General features: G+C 37.0%; 1 protein-coding gene and 1 long non-coding RNA gene across 2 annotated transcripts; one reads left to right on the forward strand and one right to left on the reverse strand.

The window, feature by feature from the left end:
* Nucleotides 1–490: 490 nt before the first annotated feature.
* On the reverse strand, nt 491–5,231 carry LOC119476322 (heart- and neural crest derivatives-expressed protein 1-like). Its single transcript, XM_037749741.1, has 2 exons — nt 4,363–5,231; nt 491–1,009 (listed from the first exon to the last, which is right to left on the reverse strand). The coding sequence occupies exons 1-2, from the start codon at nt 4,846–4,848 to the stop codon at nt 911–913; spliced, it is 585 nt and encodes a 194-aa protein (XP_037605669.1). The 5' UTR covers nt 4,849–5,231; the 3' UTR covers nt 491–910.
* LOC119476323 lies at nt 4,661–19,103 on the forward strand. Its single transcript, XR_005203994.1, has 3 exons — nt 4,661–4,790; nt 18,187–18,390; nt 18,901–19,103. It is a non-coding gene; the product is annotated as an uncharacterized LOC119476323 (long non-coding RNA).
* Nucleotides 19,104–19,998: the final 895 nt, after the last annotated feature.

The raw sequence follows: 19,998 nt of genomic DNA on the forward strand, positions 1-19,998 counted from the left end.
AAAATATATATTTTAGATTTAACACCACGTCGTGTTTTGTAAACTTTTTGCAACTGAAAATTTACAAATTATAGAAACGTTCAGGCCATACTGAGTAATGAAATAAAATATATATATATATCACAATTGATTTCGTTCCCATTAAACTAACTCACAACATACTGGCAACACATGGCCAAACAGTTTCTTAACATTCTAATTAAAGTCAAATTATAAAAGATATCTGATCCTCATAACTGCTTTCTGATTAGACAAATCAACACCTGTAAATCTTCTGGAAACTCACTCTGAGAAATGTTAATATTCAGCTGTGCAGCTCGTGTGGCTGTGATTTGTCATAAATTACCAAACAGGAAACAACACAGCAACCCCCCCTCCCCAGTTATAGCTGAGCTGGAATTTAAAATAATAAAAATAAGTTTCATTTTGCACCTCAGTAATGGCGTTCCTCTCAGACCACAACACACTTTGCATTTACACCACATTGCCATAATGTTATAATGTATTTATTTTCTGCTCCAGCACCCATCAGATGGTGGAAAACCACCGCCACTCCACGCCAGATAGAAACACATTTTTAGGGGAGACAGATGTTTTTTTTTTTCTTGCCACATCTGGTCTACAGCACTGGAAGGAGTGGAAACATCAAAAAAAAGAGCAGAAAATACCACAAATATCATACAACCGCACCAGGAGAGAAGAAGAAGAAGGTCCACAAAGTGTCCATGTTCCTTCCAAGTGTCCTTCTCACCTTGTTTTTGCATGTTGTCCTTTAATTCTCTCCAATTTTGTGCATCATTGCATGCACAGCGGTGTGTTTAGGTTCAGTCTGGTTCAGTGGTTTTTTATCTGATTTCAATCCAGAGTCTCTGAGGAGGGTTTTTTCTTCTATATCAGAGGAGGAGGAGGGTCACTGGTTGAGCTCCAGAGCCCAGACCTGCTGAGGCCACCCGGTCCGGCCCTTGGTCACCTTCTTCTCGGCTCCGAATGAGTCCTGCAGGCCGTCAGTCTGTGACACCAAAAAACACACCAAGTTACCATCAGCAGGCTGCAAAATACAGGGACCTCCACCTTTAGTTTACTGAGAGTCAGAGAGGTCTATTGCATTTCCTGCTTTATATCTACACAACATACTTTATATTATATTTACACTCCTCTGAGATCTGGAAAGACCTACGAAAATGTGGCTGTTTTTCGTCATGATGTAAACTTAGACGTCAATGTGGGGCCTTCAGAGCCATGACATCACAGGCTTTCATTATGTGAAACCTTGATCAATGAGACTAAACTTCAAATGAAACTAAACCAAAAACAATTTAACGAATATATAACAAAATATCACATACATATATATATATATATATATATATATTATGTAATATTAAATAATTATACATATTTTTTAAATAACAAATAAGAGATAAGATTCCTTTATTAGTCCCAGAGTGGGTGAAATTTGCAAAATAATAATAATTGCAAATAAATAATACTAGTTATCGTTATCGACCTATATACATTGTGAGGAATTGTTGCTTTAAAGTGAAAACAATAGCTATATATATTTATGAGGATATAAATGATATAGACTAGTTGTCATGGTGATCAGCAGCCTCAGATATTATTTTATTTTATTATAAATGTGATTTCAGTGTGTGTGAGGATATAAAGGTCTAAACAGCAAGCATATTTTAAAGAGGTGAAATGTTGATTATTTATTTATTTGGATATTACAGAAACACGCCATTGTGAGTAAAGCCTACAAGACTATAGCCTTGTTATATTGGATCATAAACAAAAATGCCATTAAATATAATAGGCTGCACCACAGTCATTTTTTAGAATCAATTGGCTGAGAATATAATTTAATAATATTTTTTGTTGGGAATTGTAGTTATAATTCAGATAATAATCAGACTGAAAAAAAGCAAAACTATAAACTCTCTTTTATATTTAGGTTTTGTTTTAAAACGTTGGGGTTCACTTGTAAAGTGGCCACTTTTAAATCTCCACTCAAGACCAAACTGTTCTCAGACGCTTTTCTTAATTGATCAAATGCTGCACTTTACTGTCTTTTGATTGTTTTTATTATCCTTTTATTTTTTTTCTTTTAACTTATAGTTTTATATTATTTTATTCATTTCTATCTAATGCACTTTGTGCTTTTTTATCTTGCTTTTATATATGTAAAGCACTTTGAATTGCCTTTGTGTGTGAAATGTGCTATATAAATAAACTTGCCTTGCCTTGTAAAAGAGGTTTAATCTCAATGTGACTTCCCAGTTAAATAATGGTTGAAAGGTTGAAGCATATTTTAAATTCCACCTTAAAATATTGTCTGGACTATAGCCTTGTTATATTGGATCATAACAAAAATGCCATTAAATATAATAGGCTGCACCACAATCATTTTTTTAGAATCAATTGGCTCAGAATATAATTTAATAATATTTTTCGTTGAGAATTGTAGTTATAATTAAGATAATAATCAGGCTGAAAAAAAGCAAAACTATAAACTCTCTTTTATATTTAGGTTTTGTTTTAAAACTTCACTTGTAAAAGAGGTTTAATCTCAATGTGACTTCCCAGTTAAATAAAAGGTTGAAGGTTTGCTGCAGTCTGATAAATCAGAGCATATTTTAATTAGGTTGATTATTTATTTATTTATTTATTTATTTGGATATTACAGCAACACGCCATTTTGAGTAAAGCCTACAAGACAATAGCCTTGTTATATTGGATCATAAACAAAAATACCATTAAATATAATAGAATCAATTCGCTGAGAATATAATTTAATAATATTTTTTGTTGGGAATTGTAGTTATAATTCAGATAATAACCAGACTGAAAAAAAGCAAAACTATAAACTCTCTTTTATATTAGGTTTTGTTTTAAAACGCTGGGGTTTCACTTGTAAAAGAGGTTTAATGTCAATGTGACTTCCCAGTTAAATAAAGGTTGAAGGTTTGCTGCAGTCTGATAAATCAGAGCATATTTTAGTAAATGTGACTGCAGTGTGTTTGAGGATATAAGCGTCTAAAGACCATGCTAATGAAATGTTGATTATTTATTTATTTGGATTTTACAGCAACACGCCATTGTGAGGAGCCTACAAGACTATATATAGCCTTTTGGATTTTATTGGATCATAACAAAAATGCCATTAAATATAATAAGGATGCATCACAGTCATTTTTTAGAATCAATTGGCTAAGAATATAATTTAATAATATTTTCGTTGGGAATTAATTCAGATAATAAGCAAAACTATAAACTCTCACTCTTAAAATCATAAAATAAAACAGTTTTATATTTAGGTTTTGAGGTTTAATCTCAATGTGACTTCCCAGTTAAATAAAGGTTGAATAGTTGCTGCAGTCTGATAAATCAGAGCATATTTTAAAATATTGTCTTTCCATTTTAACCCTTTTTCCAGGCCTCGAGCTATTTGTACAATGACTCAGAAAGTTCAGAAAAATCTAACTAGCTGCTGAACTGCTTTTAACTTACCGGCTCCCGTTTCCTTTTCAGATCCCCTGACTACAATTCCCAACAAAAAATATGATTAAATTATATTCTCAGCCAATTGATTCTAAAAAATGACTGTGGTGCATCCTTATTATATTTAATGGCATTTTTGTTATGATCCAATATAGCAAGGCTATAGTCTTGTAGGCTAAACTCACAATGGCGTTTGGAGTCATTGTACAAATAGCTGGAGGCCTGAAAAAAGGGTTTAAATGGAAAGACAATATTTTAAGGTGGAATTTAAAATATGCTTCAATCTTTCAACCTTTATTTAACTGGGAAGTCACATTGAAATTAAACCTCAAAACCTAAATATAAAACAGGATTTAAAGAGTGAGAGTTTGTAGGTTTTTCAGTTTGGTTATTATCTGAATTATAACTACAATTATATTCTTAGCCAATAAAGCTAAAAAATGACTGTGGTGCATCTAATTATATTTAAAGGCATTTTTGTTTATGATCCAATACAACAAGTCTTGTAGGCTTTACTCACAATGGCGTGTTGCTGTAATATCCAAATAAATAAATAATCAACATTTCACCTCATTCAAATATGCATTGTGTTTATATCGTTATACACACTGAAGTCACATCAACTAAATTATTTATCAAAAAAGTAAACTGATTTCTTCACTTTTTGGTTGACATGAACTGTAATTATAGAATGACTCAGAAAGTTCAGAAACAAATGGAACTAGCTGCTGAACTGTGTTTGGAGTTTATTTTGGAGGATTCTAGAACTTTTCAGAAAGAATCGAACTATCTGCTGGGAGTTCTTTAGAACGTTTCGGAGGATTCTAGAACTTGAACGTTTCGGAGGATTCTAGAACTCACCGGCTCCCGTTTCCTCTTCAGATCTCTGTTCTCATATTTCTTAATCTCGGCCTTGAAGCCTTCCGTCTCTCCGGTGTCTTTGTCCAGCACGTCCATCAGGTAGGCGATGTAGCTGGTCGCCAGGCGTAAAGTTTTAATCTTAGACAGTTTAGTGTCTGCAGGCACGTTGGGGATACACTCCCGGAGCTCCGCGAAGGCCGTGTTGATGCTCTCCGTCCTCCGGCGCTCCTTCTTCGGCCCGCTCGTCCTCCTCTTCCCGCTGGCCGCCTGGAGCCCCTCCAGCAGCCGCGCATCGTGCGTCGCTCCGGGCTGCGCGTCTCCAGGGTACGGCGTCTGGACCTGGAAGTCTGGAGGCACCTCTCCGTGGTTCACCACCCAGCTCTGGAAGTATGGAGCATCCTGGTGGCACCGCTGCACGAAGGGGAAAGGTTCGTGCATCAGGTGGTGGTGGTGGTGGTGCTGGTAGCTCCCAATGAGGTTCATCATGAGAGGGATAGAAAATGATATATATATATATGTTTTTTACATTGTCTTCATTCTGAAAGAGACTTCAGCAGAGGGTGAAAAAAAAAAGTTTATAATTCCAGAGAAGAAATCTCAAAATCTCCACTTTCTTGCGACTGTTTTCCAAAAAGAGGCTTCTGCTCTGATTTGTCCAAGAAATTTGACCCCTGGTGAAGGTGTGAGGCACCTTATATGATTTTGGATGTCAGCGTGCAAAGGAGGCAGCCAATAGAGGAAAAGCACCCAGGATGGGAGGAGAGTCTACACTGTAAACAATTGCTGTTAATTTACAGCAGGATTTCAACAGTACTCCTGTTATTGCTAAAAACAGTGCTTTACTGTTAATACAAAAGAAAACCTGTTAAAGGTCCCATATTATAAAAAAGTGAGATTTTCATGTTTTTTTTTATTAAAAAGCAGGCTGAAGTCCTATATAAATACTGGGAAAGTATCGAAACACTCAATCCACAGGGAAATACACTTAGTCCGTATTCAGAAACTCTGCATTTGAAACAAGCTGTCAGGATTTCTGCCCATTTGTAATGTCACAAATATACAATATTTAGACCCTTGACACAGTTTTAAACGTAAACATTCTAAATGTGTCCCAGTTTATTTCTTGGTTGCAGTGTATGTTAATGTCTGAAAAGCATCCCAGGATGGGAGGAGAGTCTACACTGTTAAAAAAAAAAAACTGTTTTTTTACAGTTTTTTTCAAGAAATTTTACATTTTTTGTCTGTATTTCAAAATGACAGAATTTTTTTTTAAAAATTACATGTTTCATTTCTGATTTATATGTAAATGGTCTTAGATTTACAGTATTTTTTGTAATCACAATCGTAATTATCTGTATTTAAGCTTCTCTTGATCATTTTTAAAGATAATTATTCTGTTTTTTAGAGGTTTATGACTCTATTTTAACAATTAATTTATGTTAATTTATGTACGCCCCTGCTGCAGGAACATTTCCGTTATTTTACACTTTTTACAGTGAGGGCTGCCCAAAGTGGGGCCCGTTGGCCAAAGGGGGCCCGCCATAAGGTTTGTTTTGGCCCGCCAGATGTTTCTAGCAAATTTATTTTTTTTAATTAAAAGACGTAAGGCTAAATTTTGGCGAGGAAAAACTGGCATTGGCCATTTTCACAGGGGTCGCTTGACCTCTGACCTCAATATATGGGAATGAAAATGGGGTTCTAAGGGTACCCATGAGTCTTTCTTTACAGACATCTCCACTATATGATAATCCCATGCCGTTTGGGGCAGAAACATGCAGTTTTTAGCATGCAGTATAAATGTGTTATTTTCGCATATTCTAAAAATTGTGTATTTGAATAGTTCTGCTGGGGTCCATAAACAGTCTCTTGGAATTGCATAAATTGATTGGAAATGAGCCCACTTGTATCCAGCAGGTACAGTAGGTTTTTAAGGAGTTAACTATGTAAACTCAGGTGAAAGAGGCAGTAAAAAAAAAAGTTTATAATTCCAGAGAAGAAATCTTGAAATCTCCACTTTCTTGCAACTGTTTTCACCAAAAAAGGCTTCTGCTCTGATTTGTCCAAGAAATTTGACCCCTGGTGAAGGTGTGAGGCAGCCCAGGTTTATATGATTTGGATGTCAGCGTGGAATTGGAGGCAGCCAATACAGGAAAAGCGTCCCAGAGATGGGAGGAGAGTCAAGAGAGACGTTTGCAATAACATGCGCCATGGTGCCATAATACACACAAGGAGCAAATAGCTGCTTAAAACGTTCCTGTTTGCTGCTGCTGCCTTTTATTAAATCAAATAATGATCTTATATACTGCACTAGAGCTTTTACTATTGTGTGTTATATTCTATTTTAGCTTCTGTCCTAGCTTTTATTTTAAGGTTGTTTTTATTTTCTAATCTTTAATGTTTTTATAACTGTTTTAATTATGTCTTAATGTTCTTTTGCACTTTGTCTTAATGTTCTTGAATGTTTATGTGAAGCACTTTGTATTGCCCTGTTGCTGAAATGTGCAACACAAATAAAGCTGCCTTGCCTTGCCTTGCTTGTTGGTAGATGGTTTGCTACACAGACGTGCACATAATGAGAAGAAAAGTGTTTTAAGTGTCTCAAGTTTTGAGAAAAAAAGGTATTTTTTCAGTTGGAGTGGTTGGAGAGGTTTTACGCACAGCATTTACGCACCCTTCTGTTTGGCTAAGGATGTTTATTAGGTGTGATTTTGGGAATTCAGTGGTGACAATAATTTCTTTATGTTATTTGGTTTGTTAACTCGTGCTCGATCGTCTAGCAAATTGAACTGAAATTGATTTTGAAGTTGCGCATATATACAATTAAAAGAAGAAAAAACATATACGCTCTGCTTTATTTGACAAATCAAATAATTTTAATTCACAGACTTGATATTTAAAGGCTTATATATATTGATATTTAGTACCCCTGCTTTTAAGAACTAAGCTTTTCTCTTTTGGGATAATTCATTTTAGAAGAGTGAGCATTTAGTTTATATTAAAACATGACAATGTATTGAATTAAATCTCAGTCCCACTTCAATGTTGTTTCACAACATCATTTTTATTCTGGAAATATTCAATTATCAGTCTGTTTTCCTTTGCAGCTCCTTCAGCCTGATGCTTTTTTATTTAAATTTTTTTAAAATTTTATTTATTTAAAAAAAAAATAATAATAATACAAAAATACGAGAGTTATAATAAATGAAATCAACAAATAAGTTAATAGAAAATAAAAAAAAAAGGGGTGCTTGATGCTGATGCTTTTTTAAAGATTTTCTAGGATTTCTTTCATATTTTCTTAAACGTGTAATGCTGGTTTTGTGCGTTAATTGGCTGCATTTCGACAGCATTATTCCAGTAATAACATAAGGTATGTGTCAGAGCGCTCTGGGGAAGTGTAAATGAACAGCTTGATGAATTATTTGGTATTTTTTTGGACAGACACTGTTGTCACCATACAGCTGGCTTTATCTCTGCATTAATTCCCCTCAGCTCCTGACACACTAAACACATCATCTTGTCTCCATCGCCTAAAAACATTATCCCATTACATTACATGACCTTGGTGCTATTTAGAAACCATTTACGGCCGCGTCTTATCTAAATACAGCCATAAATCAGGAGGTGTCACCGTCCAGCAGGGTTACATGTATTCCATAAAAGCTCTCCTGGCCTGCTCTCTGTTTACAGCTCTGCAGGCTGCAGCATATTTCACCGTCCACCTCTTGTTACAATAAATAATCATCAGTCACAACCTTATGTCCCTTATTTTACACGGATTTTACACAGAATACTGCACGGAAACATTCACATACAATATTTCTAAATTCATTTATTATTACTCTCATATTTTTGTACTATTATTATTATTATTATTTTGTTTGCTTTGTTATTTTGTTTTTTTATAACTCTACTCTTTCTTTTTGTCATTTTATTATTGTTATTTCTTTTCTTGGTTTTGTTTTGTTTTTGAATGTTGAGGTTGTTTTCTCTTTAGTGTACTTGATGGGTTTGTCTGTAAGCTCATCTACTTAAAAGTTGGTTTATAGACTGTTGTAATTACAAACAGTGGATTGCATATATGAAAACAGCCTTGAAAAAAGGCTTAAAAAAACAATATTTCTAAATGCGCATATAGAGCTTTAAAACATTTAATAATACCATGTGATGTTTTTTTCCTATGGTAGGCGTATTCTTTTATATTCCTAAAATATATCTACAATATTAATGATCGTTTTTTTAGATAAAATCAGTATCCCTAATTTTCAAGCAATAAAATCTGATGCACCTTTTAGTTATGTTATATATGTTTTTGTATCTCCTGCTATTACTATAAGAACATAAAGCCCTTTGATATGACTTTTTAGTATATCAAAATAAAGTGCATACTTAAAGGCTATAAATTAGTTTATATGTAGTTTTCTCAATAGTACTGAGACAGGGGGGGATTTAGGTATTTATATATTGCTCAACTTTACACTTCTTTATTTTGCTATAAATCAGAAGGAAATATGAAACTCTACTTACCTGGAGTCTTGAGTTTCTTTTGCAGATTTCAGTTAAAACATATGATTGACTCATAAAATGCATAATTATTACCTAGAGGGGGTTAAACCACCTGCAGGAGCCACAACCCCTAAAATACTGCTTCCACTTTAATGCATCATTAATTTAACACTCTGAAGGGAAACTACTCCTATAACATTAATTATGCACACTGCATGACTTTTACTTTCAGTAACATCCTGAAAGCAGAACTGAAGTATTTTTGTGGTGGCATTATAACATCCTTGAATAAATAATCTTAAAGTTTAAGTAGTATTATAAAGAATTGCCTTTATTTGTGTGGCAGTTTTCAAAATATAGCGCAGACAGAATGCAGTGACACAAACAGAAATGATTGGGACAATACAAAGAAAAAAGATCTATAAAATATAAAAGAGCACAGAAAGACCACCTAATGAACAATTGGATGATTATGGAAACACATTTATATTTAAGATTTATTTCAACTTTTCCATAAATTATTGAAAATCAAAATCATGAATAATAAATAAGAGAGGATCTGAAAAGGTGTGAGCTACATACAGTATCCATAAAGGGACTTATAGTGTCCCTGTGGTGCTTTAATACCTTTGGTTTAATCAGACTTCATGGTGTTTGTATCCTTTTGTGCCACTTTACCTAAAACCTTTGTAGATGGATTTAAATGCATTTTTTTTTTCATTTTAATATGCAGAACTCAGATGTGCAAAATTATAATATAATACAAAACCTTTTTAAGATGATTGCAACTTTTTAACTTTGTGATTATTTGAATGCAAGCTGGTGTCGCTTATGAGCAGAACGAAGGCACATCCTCCTCTCACTCACATGTTACCTTCGCTGTCAGCATGAAAAACACCATGCAGCCTCCTGAAAGAAAACCTGACAGTGTTGATTAAGACGTCCACTACACAGAGATGAAATACAATACTGGTCATACTCCCATCCCCCCCTTCTTTACTCTGCATCACTTTCTCCTCCACTTCTCTCTCTCTCCATTCTGTCTCTAAAACCTTTAACCAGAACCTTTTCCTCTTTTTGATCTCCTTCCTCTACTCTTTTCTCCTTGCTATCGCTGGAGGTGCTGAAAGACTTGGCCAGCGGTAATAGTCTCTTCATATTTTGCTTTCAACCCCAATAGACTCCAGTCATCTCTCTCTCTCTCTCTCTCTCTCCTCTTGCTGCTCTGCCAGGGGAAACATCCAAAATAGGTCATAGGGAGCCATCTTGGCCGTGTTATGAATTCTCCTCATAATTGTTTGTGTCATCATGTAGATTTTTCAATAGACACACTGCTTCCCTCCTCTTCAGAGTGCTTACCCTACAACTCTACATTTCCAAACAAATATTCCCTCTGATTCAAAGCCGAGCTCGGCGCTCAGCACGGAAAAAACGCTGCGGAGCACGCTCAGCCCCGAGTGTTTATCATACAGGAGGCTCTCTTTACAGTATATATATCCACCTCTGGCGTGCATCGACGCTCACACGCAAAGCTAATTGAACCCATTGGGTACAATTAGACGTGGCAGCCCCTCCTCATTCTGGGAAATGTGGGCAGACTGGGTCATGCCATCAGTAGGCCCAAAGAAACCTATACTCATTGTCCTCTGTGGGCCTAAAGTAGAGTCTGGGTGCACAAGGTGCTAAAAGCGTATCCTGCTCTATTCTGTTCAAGGTCAGATTGAGGTCATCTCATCAAGCTAACAGAATTTTGGAGAAGATCTAATAATAAAAAATGGGATAACAAGATCAATCCTTGGGAAAAGCAAGCTGCTTATTCTCATCAAGCATGTTTTGAATCATGACATTCACCATCTTGAGTTTTGCTGGTAAACAAATTCTGTATACGTCAATCTTCTTTTAGAAATTCACTGGATTTAAAGGCTTCGTTCACACAAATAACAACAAAAAGAGCAGTCTCTCTCAACCCTAATGGTGTCTAGACATGCAGATATAGATGTGCTTTTAAGTTTTGAGATATCTCTCTAGCACTGTTTCCTTTTTTTACCAAATAAACTGTTAGTAGTTCTCTGTGGATCATTCAGATTAACAGGACATTGTTCCCGGAAAGAAATGATGCTGTAGAGGTTTTAATGTTTCAATGGCGTGAGCATTTACTGATATAAATTTAGATATTTCAAAACCCGGATAGTCTGTCTCTACGTGTCAGCCCTGTGATAGTCTGGCGAACTGTCCAGGGTGTATACCCCGCCTTCGCAGCTACCCTGAATAGGATAAGCGGTTATACAGATAATGGATGGATGGATGGAAAATCCGGATAAAAGATGCCACTAGAAAGAAAATCTGTTCTTTTTTTGGTGTAATTTAAGTGAACAGACCCTTTAAGATGACCCTATAGGGACGTCTTTCTTTACTATACACTTTTGTCACAGTTTGTGGGCTGAATGTGACTGTTTTAATTGACATCTTTGTCATTTATTTGCCATCTTTTAGCTATTATTGTCTTATTTTTTAAAATTGCATTACTTTTAGCTGCAATGTTGTTTGTGTTTTTTCATGCAACTGCAACTTATAACATTAAAAATAAATTAGATTCAGACGATCATTCAGTTTTTTTCACGGGTGGTGAAATACGATCTAACTGCTGGTGATCTAATTTAGATGTCTCACATAAAATGATCAGCTTAATTGACTTGTCTTGTATGCCTGACGCATATAATATGATGTGAGTTATCAGTCATATATTGTTGGGCAAAAATAACAACAAAACCTAATGTAATTCTTTTAATAAAATGGTTAATGTTGACGTGAATTACTTTGGTTTAAGGTGGAGTAATGTTTCAGTGGAGAAGTTTAATGTAAAATACATATATAAAAACACACAATGTCTCATGCATATATACAGAATATCAAAAGAATAACAGGTTTTCTTTGTCTAAATATACAAATCAAAGCTCTGAGTCCGAGCTGAGTCTCCTCAAGCTGAGACTAAAGACGAGACAGTTTATTGTTTGTCATTTGGGAGCTTTACCAGACCATTTACTTTTACTACGGCCACTCCACAACAGCTTATTCTCTCACTTTCTTCAGTATCTCATTATCTGAACTCAGATAGCAGTAAACACAGAATATTCTCCACCATATGAGAAGCTGCTTTCTTCTCCTGTTATATATATTTTATTCTCTTCTGTCATTGATAAGTGGTCGTCGTCTCTGGTCTCTCTGTGGACATCTATACGTCTCCAGAAACTGTCCTCTAACTGCAGTAATTCTGCTCGTCCTCAGCCAATAAAGATAAGAGCAGGGACGGCTGGAATGTGGAGCAGCGAGGTGACGGTGACGGGATGAAGGGACGTAAACTGACATAAACGCCCAACACTTTCTGCAACAACCTTTTAGACTTTTTGTGTTTAGTCATTTCAACAGCAATGATCTGACACTTTTTTTTATATAAATGAATGTAATAAAACTCAACCTGTAAGCAGTTCATGATGGTTTATAAAAGCTTGAATAGGAAGGAGGAGGAGAGTGTTTTATTTTCCAGCAGCAGCAGTAATTTGTTTGGAATAAATAAAAGAAAACCTAAATGTCATCAGCGGAAAATCTAAAAGAAAAGACGTCACACAGCATCACTGAATTTAGATTTTTGGGGAATTTCAGTGCAGAAGTGAAATGAGCAACCTTAATACTCAAAACTACAATTAATGATTATTTTCATTATTAATTCATCTGTTAAGATATTCAGTTTTCACTTAGGCTGTATAAAGCAGAGAAAAAGGATGCAAGTCTTCACATTTGAGAAACTGCAACCAAGAAATGTTTGATATGTTTGCCTCATAAATGACTGATCGATCATTAAAAATGTACGTCAATTAATTTTCTGACAATCTACTAATTGGTTTAATTAATACAAAGATCATCAGTATATGTCAAGATGATACACAGGAAACATTTTACTGTCTGGCAAGGAAACATTAACGGTGTAAAAACTTGTGTTACTGTTTCATTTATTACTATAATGGGGATGTTTTCTGTTCTTTTTTTAGGCCAACATAATTCATAAGTGCTGAGACAATGCATTAAATGATTATTTTGACAAAAAAATAATAATTTATGCTATTTATCGTGTTAAAATACCAAACTTTTTCCAGTTATTTCCTCTCAAAAGTGAGGATTTTTTTTGTGTTTCATAATTTCAAATCCTTTAGGTAACAATATTATTAATAGGCTGATATTTAAAACAAAATAGGCATGATTATTTGTGAGAAACCAAGCAAATTCTATGTAAAATTAGACATTCAGCACCCCATAAAGCCAGAATGGAATAGTCTTTTGTTTAATAACCACATTATTTCCATCACTGCAATGATTCGACTGTGAGCTCGGCAGTCGAATCAGGCGCCTTACATCGAATAGTCGACTATTCGGGGAGTTTTTTTTAACATTATTTAGAAAAAAAATGTCATTTTGAACCTTAAAGACCAAATTGTGACATAGTTAATTGAAAAGTTATAGTTGCAAGATATAGAACCATAAAGCAGCATATAGAGTAAAACCAGAAGAACATAATTCATCATCAAATCACAAGCTTCACTCATCCATGTTGATCCTCTCTTTATACTTACACTGGTCAGAAGCATCAAACCAAGCCTCCCCCTCCACACACACACACACACACACACACACACATATAGAGCCGGGGTCCTGTGTTGTGGGCTGGTGGACCACCGGCAGGTCGGGGGCTCTAATGATTTCACAGCAGCAGATTTAACAGAGGGTGGCTGCTCTGTGTCAGACGACCCCCAGAGGCTTTAGAGAGGCTGACAGTCAAAACATGGACATAAAGGTTTGACCCTGAGAAATCTAGAGAGGTGGAGACGGTTCAGGGACCGACGTCTCTAAAAGCATTTTAACACCACAGACGCTGCAACACTCCGCCGAATATTTTACAGAGTGAGTAATACGTGTTCGGGGAACAACGTCAGCCAACATTCATAAGTGAGTTTGATGAGATCATTTGCACATTTTGTAGAGCATGTATATTGTTATAACTTACTGTCCCCTTCAAGTTTCATTGATCATTCCTATAATCCTATTGATGTATTTGTTTTGTTAAATTCTAATTCTCTATATTCAGTGAACTTCTTCCTTATTCTTCCTTTAATGACTCCTTTTGTTCCATTTTCCATCTTTAACTTATCTGATCTGATCTTATCTTAAAGGTCCCATATCGTGCTCATTTCTAGGTTCATATTTGTATTTTGTGTTTCCACTAGAACATGTTTACATGCTTTAATGTTTAAAAAAAACTTTATTTTCCTCATGCTGTCTGCTTGAATATGCCTGTATTTACCCTCTGTCTGAAACGCTCCGTTTTAGTACATTTCAACGGAATTGCAACGGAATTGCAACAGAATTGCGTTGCTAGGCAACAGCTTGGGTCCATGTTTACTTCCTGTCAGGTGATGTCATTCACATACACTGCAACAGGAAATAAACTGGGACACATTAGAATGTTTAAAACTGTGAAATGGTCTAATTATTGTAGATTTGTGACATCACAAATGGACAGAAATCCTGTCGGCTTGTTTCAAAAGCTCAGTTTCTGAATACGGGCTGTGTGTATTTCTCTGTGGATTAAGCGTTTCGATACTTTCACAGTATTTATATAGCACTTAAACCTGCTTTATAATATAAAAGCTATGTAAATGTCACTTTTTAAAAAAAGGGACCTTTAAATTATCTTAACTTAAATTAACTTTACTTATTGTTAGTATTTGCCACAGTTGCAGGACACTTTATTTATCCTTTAATTATATGATATCGTATATAAAGAAAGGCATCAGATGGGGCTGTGTGACGGCTGTTGTGTGTACAACACTTTGAAACGGTGTTGAGGTCATTGTGCTCGGTAACATAATTGCCCCACAGGCTCTTAATGGCGGAGGCAGCTAGTTAAAGTCGCTGCTTGTCCATTCATACTCGGCTCTCTCCACCTCTCTCTCCCGCTCATTAAAACGGTGAATGGGCCACAGATGTTGGAGGCGGCCATTAGTTTTACCTGGAAGGAGTTTTTGGGAGAGGTGAAGCTATAGGAAGCGAAGTTAAACACCGGGGTGAAGGGGCTTCGTTTAACCCACCGGGGCCACCCAGGCTAAACCGAGGAGACGCGTCCATCCATCCGCCCAGCGACAGATGTCACCTGCTGCAGGTTGAGAAACGGCGAGCTGGAAATGTCCTCAAAGACGGAGCTTCAGGGTATTTTTACGGCATGCTGAGATAATCTGGAGGATCTGCTCGTTCTGTTTCCAAAGTCCTGCATCAATCTTTGGCCGACAAACAGATCCTCTACACCTGGTTCTGCTTACGGGATCAATATGCGGAGCATCGTCTCCACTGCTAATCTTCAGCAGAGGTTATTCATCGTTTTAACAGGTTTCTGGAAGAAGAACCACAAATTACTGGATGATGGTAAAGTCATTTTATCCACAAGGTTTCTACTCTAAATGGGCAGAGGTAGGTGGTCCTCTGTCCACAGGCCTTGTTTGGTCTGGATCTGTTTTTTATGGTTTGAGCCCATTAGTTCATGCTACAACATGCAATGATATTTTAGACAGTAGTGTTTGTGTTTGTCCCGTTCCTGTTTTCACAATGCCCTCGTCCATAAATGGTGGCGTAGAAGAACTTGACTGGCCTGCACAGAGCTCTGGCCTCAACCCCCTCCAAACACCTTTGGGATAAACTGGAACTGGAGACTGCGAGCCAGACCTGATCACTCAACATCAGTGGCCGAAATTACTACAATTTGTGGCTAAATGGGAGCAAACTAGGGATGCTAATTTTGAAAAAGTTTCTTAACCAATGACCGACCCTCGTTAACCAATTATTAACCATTAACCGACAAGATTTGTGCCTGAGTTCCCAGTTCACCCGTCCCGGAGCGTTAACTTAGCAGCTACGATGCTGCGTGTAGTGTCGCGGACATGCAGCCACTTTCCCAGTAAAAGTCTCCACCGCACATCTAGTTTAGTTTAACAGGTTGTCAGCTGTGTGTCTGCCCGGCGTAACGACACACTGTCTGCCCGGATTAACGATAGCGATTGTCCGTCAAACAGTGTGTGTATTTGTGCTACGTTAGCAGCTCTAGCATTGCCAGAGGCTTCTTGCTTGCCGCCGCCACGGTGAGTGTGAGGTTGTTGGTGGCGTTCTAGCTGTGAACGTAGGTGTAGCAGTGTGTGTACAGTTTAATTGTCGCTTAATAAATGCTAAGAATATGTCCGTAAACTTAACGGAAAATGTCCAGGTAATTTTCTGCCAGGACATTATCTGTTTTTCTACGGATTTTTTTCTTAGAGTGTAATTGTATGACTTGTTTTCCCACAAGAAAGCAATTGTGAAATAGTGAAATAGTGGAGTGTAATTGGGAGTGGAGGATGCGTCAACATATTTCCAAGCATGTTAATAACCTCAGAAACGTTTTCATTTGCAGTCATTAGCTAACTTGAACCTTCGTCTTATCAGTCAGCTTAGTTATGTGAACTAAACATGCAATGAAACGGTATTTTGCATGGTAGCATCTCCCTTTCTTACTACTGTCACATAATCCTTTAACAGTATTATCTCTTTCAACACATTAAAAGTCTTAAGCAGGTCAGTTTTGAGCAGAAACTCAAAGAGGACTACAGTAACACTTTCGGAGTGCAGCAGCAGCAGCAGTTTGTCTCAGCTGTGTTGAAACTCCCTCCTATCTGTAAAGGCCCTAAAATAGCCTCTCGGCTCTGTGTCCCAGCCGGCATCAGTACCTCATGATAGTGTCAGATCAGCCTGAGGAATGCAGCGACAAGCTCTCAGACTCAGATTGGATGCTTATCACAGCCAGCGTGAGCTCTGATTGGATGCTTATCATAACCATATCCTGTTGTTGGCTGATGGTGAGTGACCTTTTACAGTATCAGCGTGGGATGCCATCGCGGGGCGAAGGCGGCAGCGACTGGACTTTCCCTGATACTTTTTTTCTTCACACCTTCTTGGCTCCTTCTTCAAACCTGTGAGCCAAGATAAGTATTAATAGAGAGTTAGGAGGGCTTTGCAGCTGCACCGTATCATGGACGCTGAGATGGGAGCTTTATGAAAATGAGGCAAAATTAAAAATACTGATGTCTTACGCCGTCATGGATCAGCAATTAAAAGATCAGTTGCAGTGAAGTTTAAAAGTGTTACAGAAAAAACACCTTTTCTCATTTTGTTTAGAAATTGTTTTCCTACGAATGTCCAGCAGCACGTGTCAATTTCCGCTGGTTACATGCATACAGTCTTTTCAAAATAAACTTCCGTCTTCACAGGAAACAACTTCTTTAGGTTTGAGCAAGAAAAAAAATACTTAAGCTAAGAAAAAGATCGACTTGGTTTGTATTAGGCAACAAAAATACTTAGTTAGGTTTCGGAAAATATCGTGCAGGTTTGGGTTAACATAACTTTGGAAGTTATTACTTAAATGACAAATAAATAAACATTCACTTCTGGTTTCACACGGGACACAACACCGGTCTCCTGGGCAAATGTCTAATGTTTTTAGACCCACACATCCACCCCGACCTCCTCCCTACGCAGCGTTTGGTGCTCTTTATATTTCCTAACTCAACTTGAAAAAGAAATGCAATGATGCATTGTTTACGTTTATGTTTGACCCATCATTTATTTCAATATATTCAGAGTTTTCTATTGGTCATTGGAGGAACTGCAGCTTGAGACACTTCAGCACTTTTAAAGGGGACATATAATGCTCATTTTCAGGTTCATACTTTATGTATTTTGGGTTTCTAATAGAACATATTTACATGCTTTAATGTTCAAACAAACAATATATTTTTCTCACACTGTCTCTCTGATTATACCTGTATTCACCCTCTGTCTGAAACGCTCCGACTGGGTTGTCTTATTTCACAGTCAGTGGGTTGGTAGGCACTCCAGATATCCACATTTATGTGCACAAGCACTGAAAAAGGGACTTTTTCATATGTCCTCTTTAACATTCAGCTGGCGCTCTTTTGTTTCTCAGTCATGTTGCCCAGCTGTTTATTTCTAATAAAATGCTTTTGCTGATTTTTCCAAAGACGTTCTGGCCGCTTGGTGTTGAAAGAAACCTCTAAACTGAATGTTTTACTCTGATAATGTTGCTGTCGTTGTTTCACATGTTGAAAGATAATGCTCACTATTTTAAATTACACCTCAGACAGAGATGACTGGAGAAATGTAGGGTTTAATTCTGAGGCCTAAAGGACATAAATCTGACCATGAGTGCTTTGTGGCTATACCCAGGTCAGTCCTCCTGTGGGAAAAGGAGAGATGAGAGGCTCGGGGTCAATCTGGGCTAAGCCCCGCTGGTGCCAGTGGACCTCCTGGTTCCCCTGACAGACCCTGAGTCAGTGTTGACATCAGACCCAGGTCAAATACTCTCAAGGAAAAGGACTTGGGTTTTTTGTTTCAGCCTGCTTTTAGTGACACAAGAGGCAATGACGTCAAGTAAGATGTCAAATCATGCAAAATGCTTCAATTATCTTTCAAGTAATAGTCTTCTGAGAGGCAAACCAAACCCAAGTAGAGCTCCACAGAGGGCTGAATCACAGCATTTTACTGTCAGAAGAAAAGTAGAAACATAAAGGCTTAAAGGTGAACATCTGCACACGGAAATAAAAAGGAGAGTAGACAAATAAACTGGCACAAAATATACTTTTTTATGTGCAAAATCTGCCATTGTATACCTTTTATTGACAAAAACATGCTTGATATACACACAGTATACCAATGTACTCTGTAGGACCTCATCATTCAAGAAGATCAGATGTTTTATCTTTTAAAACAAACGGACTAATGATGAAGTAAAACTGTCTTGTTCTTTTTTTGTTGATTGATTTATATAACTAGTGTCTTCTAATCTCATGTGGGATATGCCAAATGTTTGATACAACATACTTACAAATAAAAACTAATAAACTAAACTCACATGTAAACTTTTTGATCTGTGTCCCTCAGAAAGAGTGAAGTCTTCGTTTCAAAGCTGTCATTTTTTTAAACCAAAGTCCAACGATCCCACCGAGAAGAGGAAACACAAAGACCATTATCAAGCTCGAAATGCCAAACAAGTCATATCTGTTGTTAAAATGTTTGTTTTTATGTGATAGTAAACTAAATATTGTTGGGTTTTAGACTGTTTGCCGGTCAAAAAAAAGCAATTTAGAGACATTTTAAGAAATAGTGATGAGTATTTTTCACTATTTTTGACATGTTATAGATCGATTCAGATGAATCAGTAAGGGAAATAATCCTAGTTGCAGTCGTATACCATTATGTACACCCACAGGAACTAGAACTAGACCAGTATGCGATGTAGAGATGGGGTAACTCTGGCTTTGTACTCATTAGAAAATGTGTTTTTCTTGACTTTATTGTTTTTGCTACTGATACAGCTACATGATATACTCTAGTGTGTGATTTCCTACATTTCCCAGAACGACTTTTGATCTTTTCAATCCTGCAGTTTACTTCATAGACAAAGCAGCTCACTCACACAAGGTTACATTACATTTAGCCGCTAAACATCACTTGATCTCATGCAATCTTAATTTACTTTATTTTAAATTATTCATATGTTTACTTTCTTTCAGACCACTGACCGCTTCATGTGACGACCTGAGACTATTGAGAGCTTGTGAAATTTCTAAAAACCTGATGCTGATGGAGTCGACCCGAACACAACACAACAGATCAGAACAGAACAGAACTTAACAGAGCCGGGTCTAGTCAAACTGAGTGCAGGGTTTGGGAGCTCGGCTCAGGCTGCGATCACGCCGCTGTCTGCACCATTTTCCCATTCCCCGGCTTTTCCACGTCTACTTCGCTCTGCAGCCTCGTTCGTGAGGAAAAACAGACGCCTCCTCTGCTGCCGCCCTCCCCCTCCTCCTCCTCCTCCTCTGCCGGCTTTCTTCCCCCCTTTGCCCCTTGGGCTTTTTTTATGGCAGGGCTTCTAACACATGACCTCTGCCATGCATTAGACTGCATGTACAACGTCCATACACAACAAAATAAAACAAGTATGGGAGTTTTTGAATGTGCATATTGTTACTCAAATCT

This window comes from Sebastes umbrosus, chromosome 17 (assembly GCF_015220745.1).
Source record: "Sebastes umbrosus isolate fSebUmb1 chromosome 17, fSebUmb1.pri, whole genome shotgun sequence".
NCBI lineage: Eukaryota > Metazoa > Chordata > Actinopteri > Perciformes > Sebastidae > Sebastes > Sebastes umbrosus.

Bases quoted from the DNA above. Each gene is read 5' to 3' on its own strand.
- LOC119476322 (XM_037749741.1), bottom strand. From the start codon at position 4,848: ATGATGAACCTCATTGGGAGCTACCAGCACCACCACCACCACCACCTG. The intron at 1,010-4,362 runs GTGAGTTCTAGA...TTGGTGTCACAG, and splicing joins TGAAGAGGAAACGGGAGCCG to ACTGACGGCCTGCAGGACTC.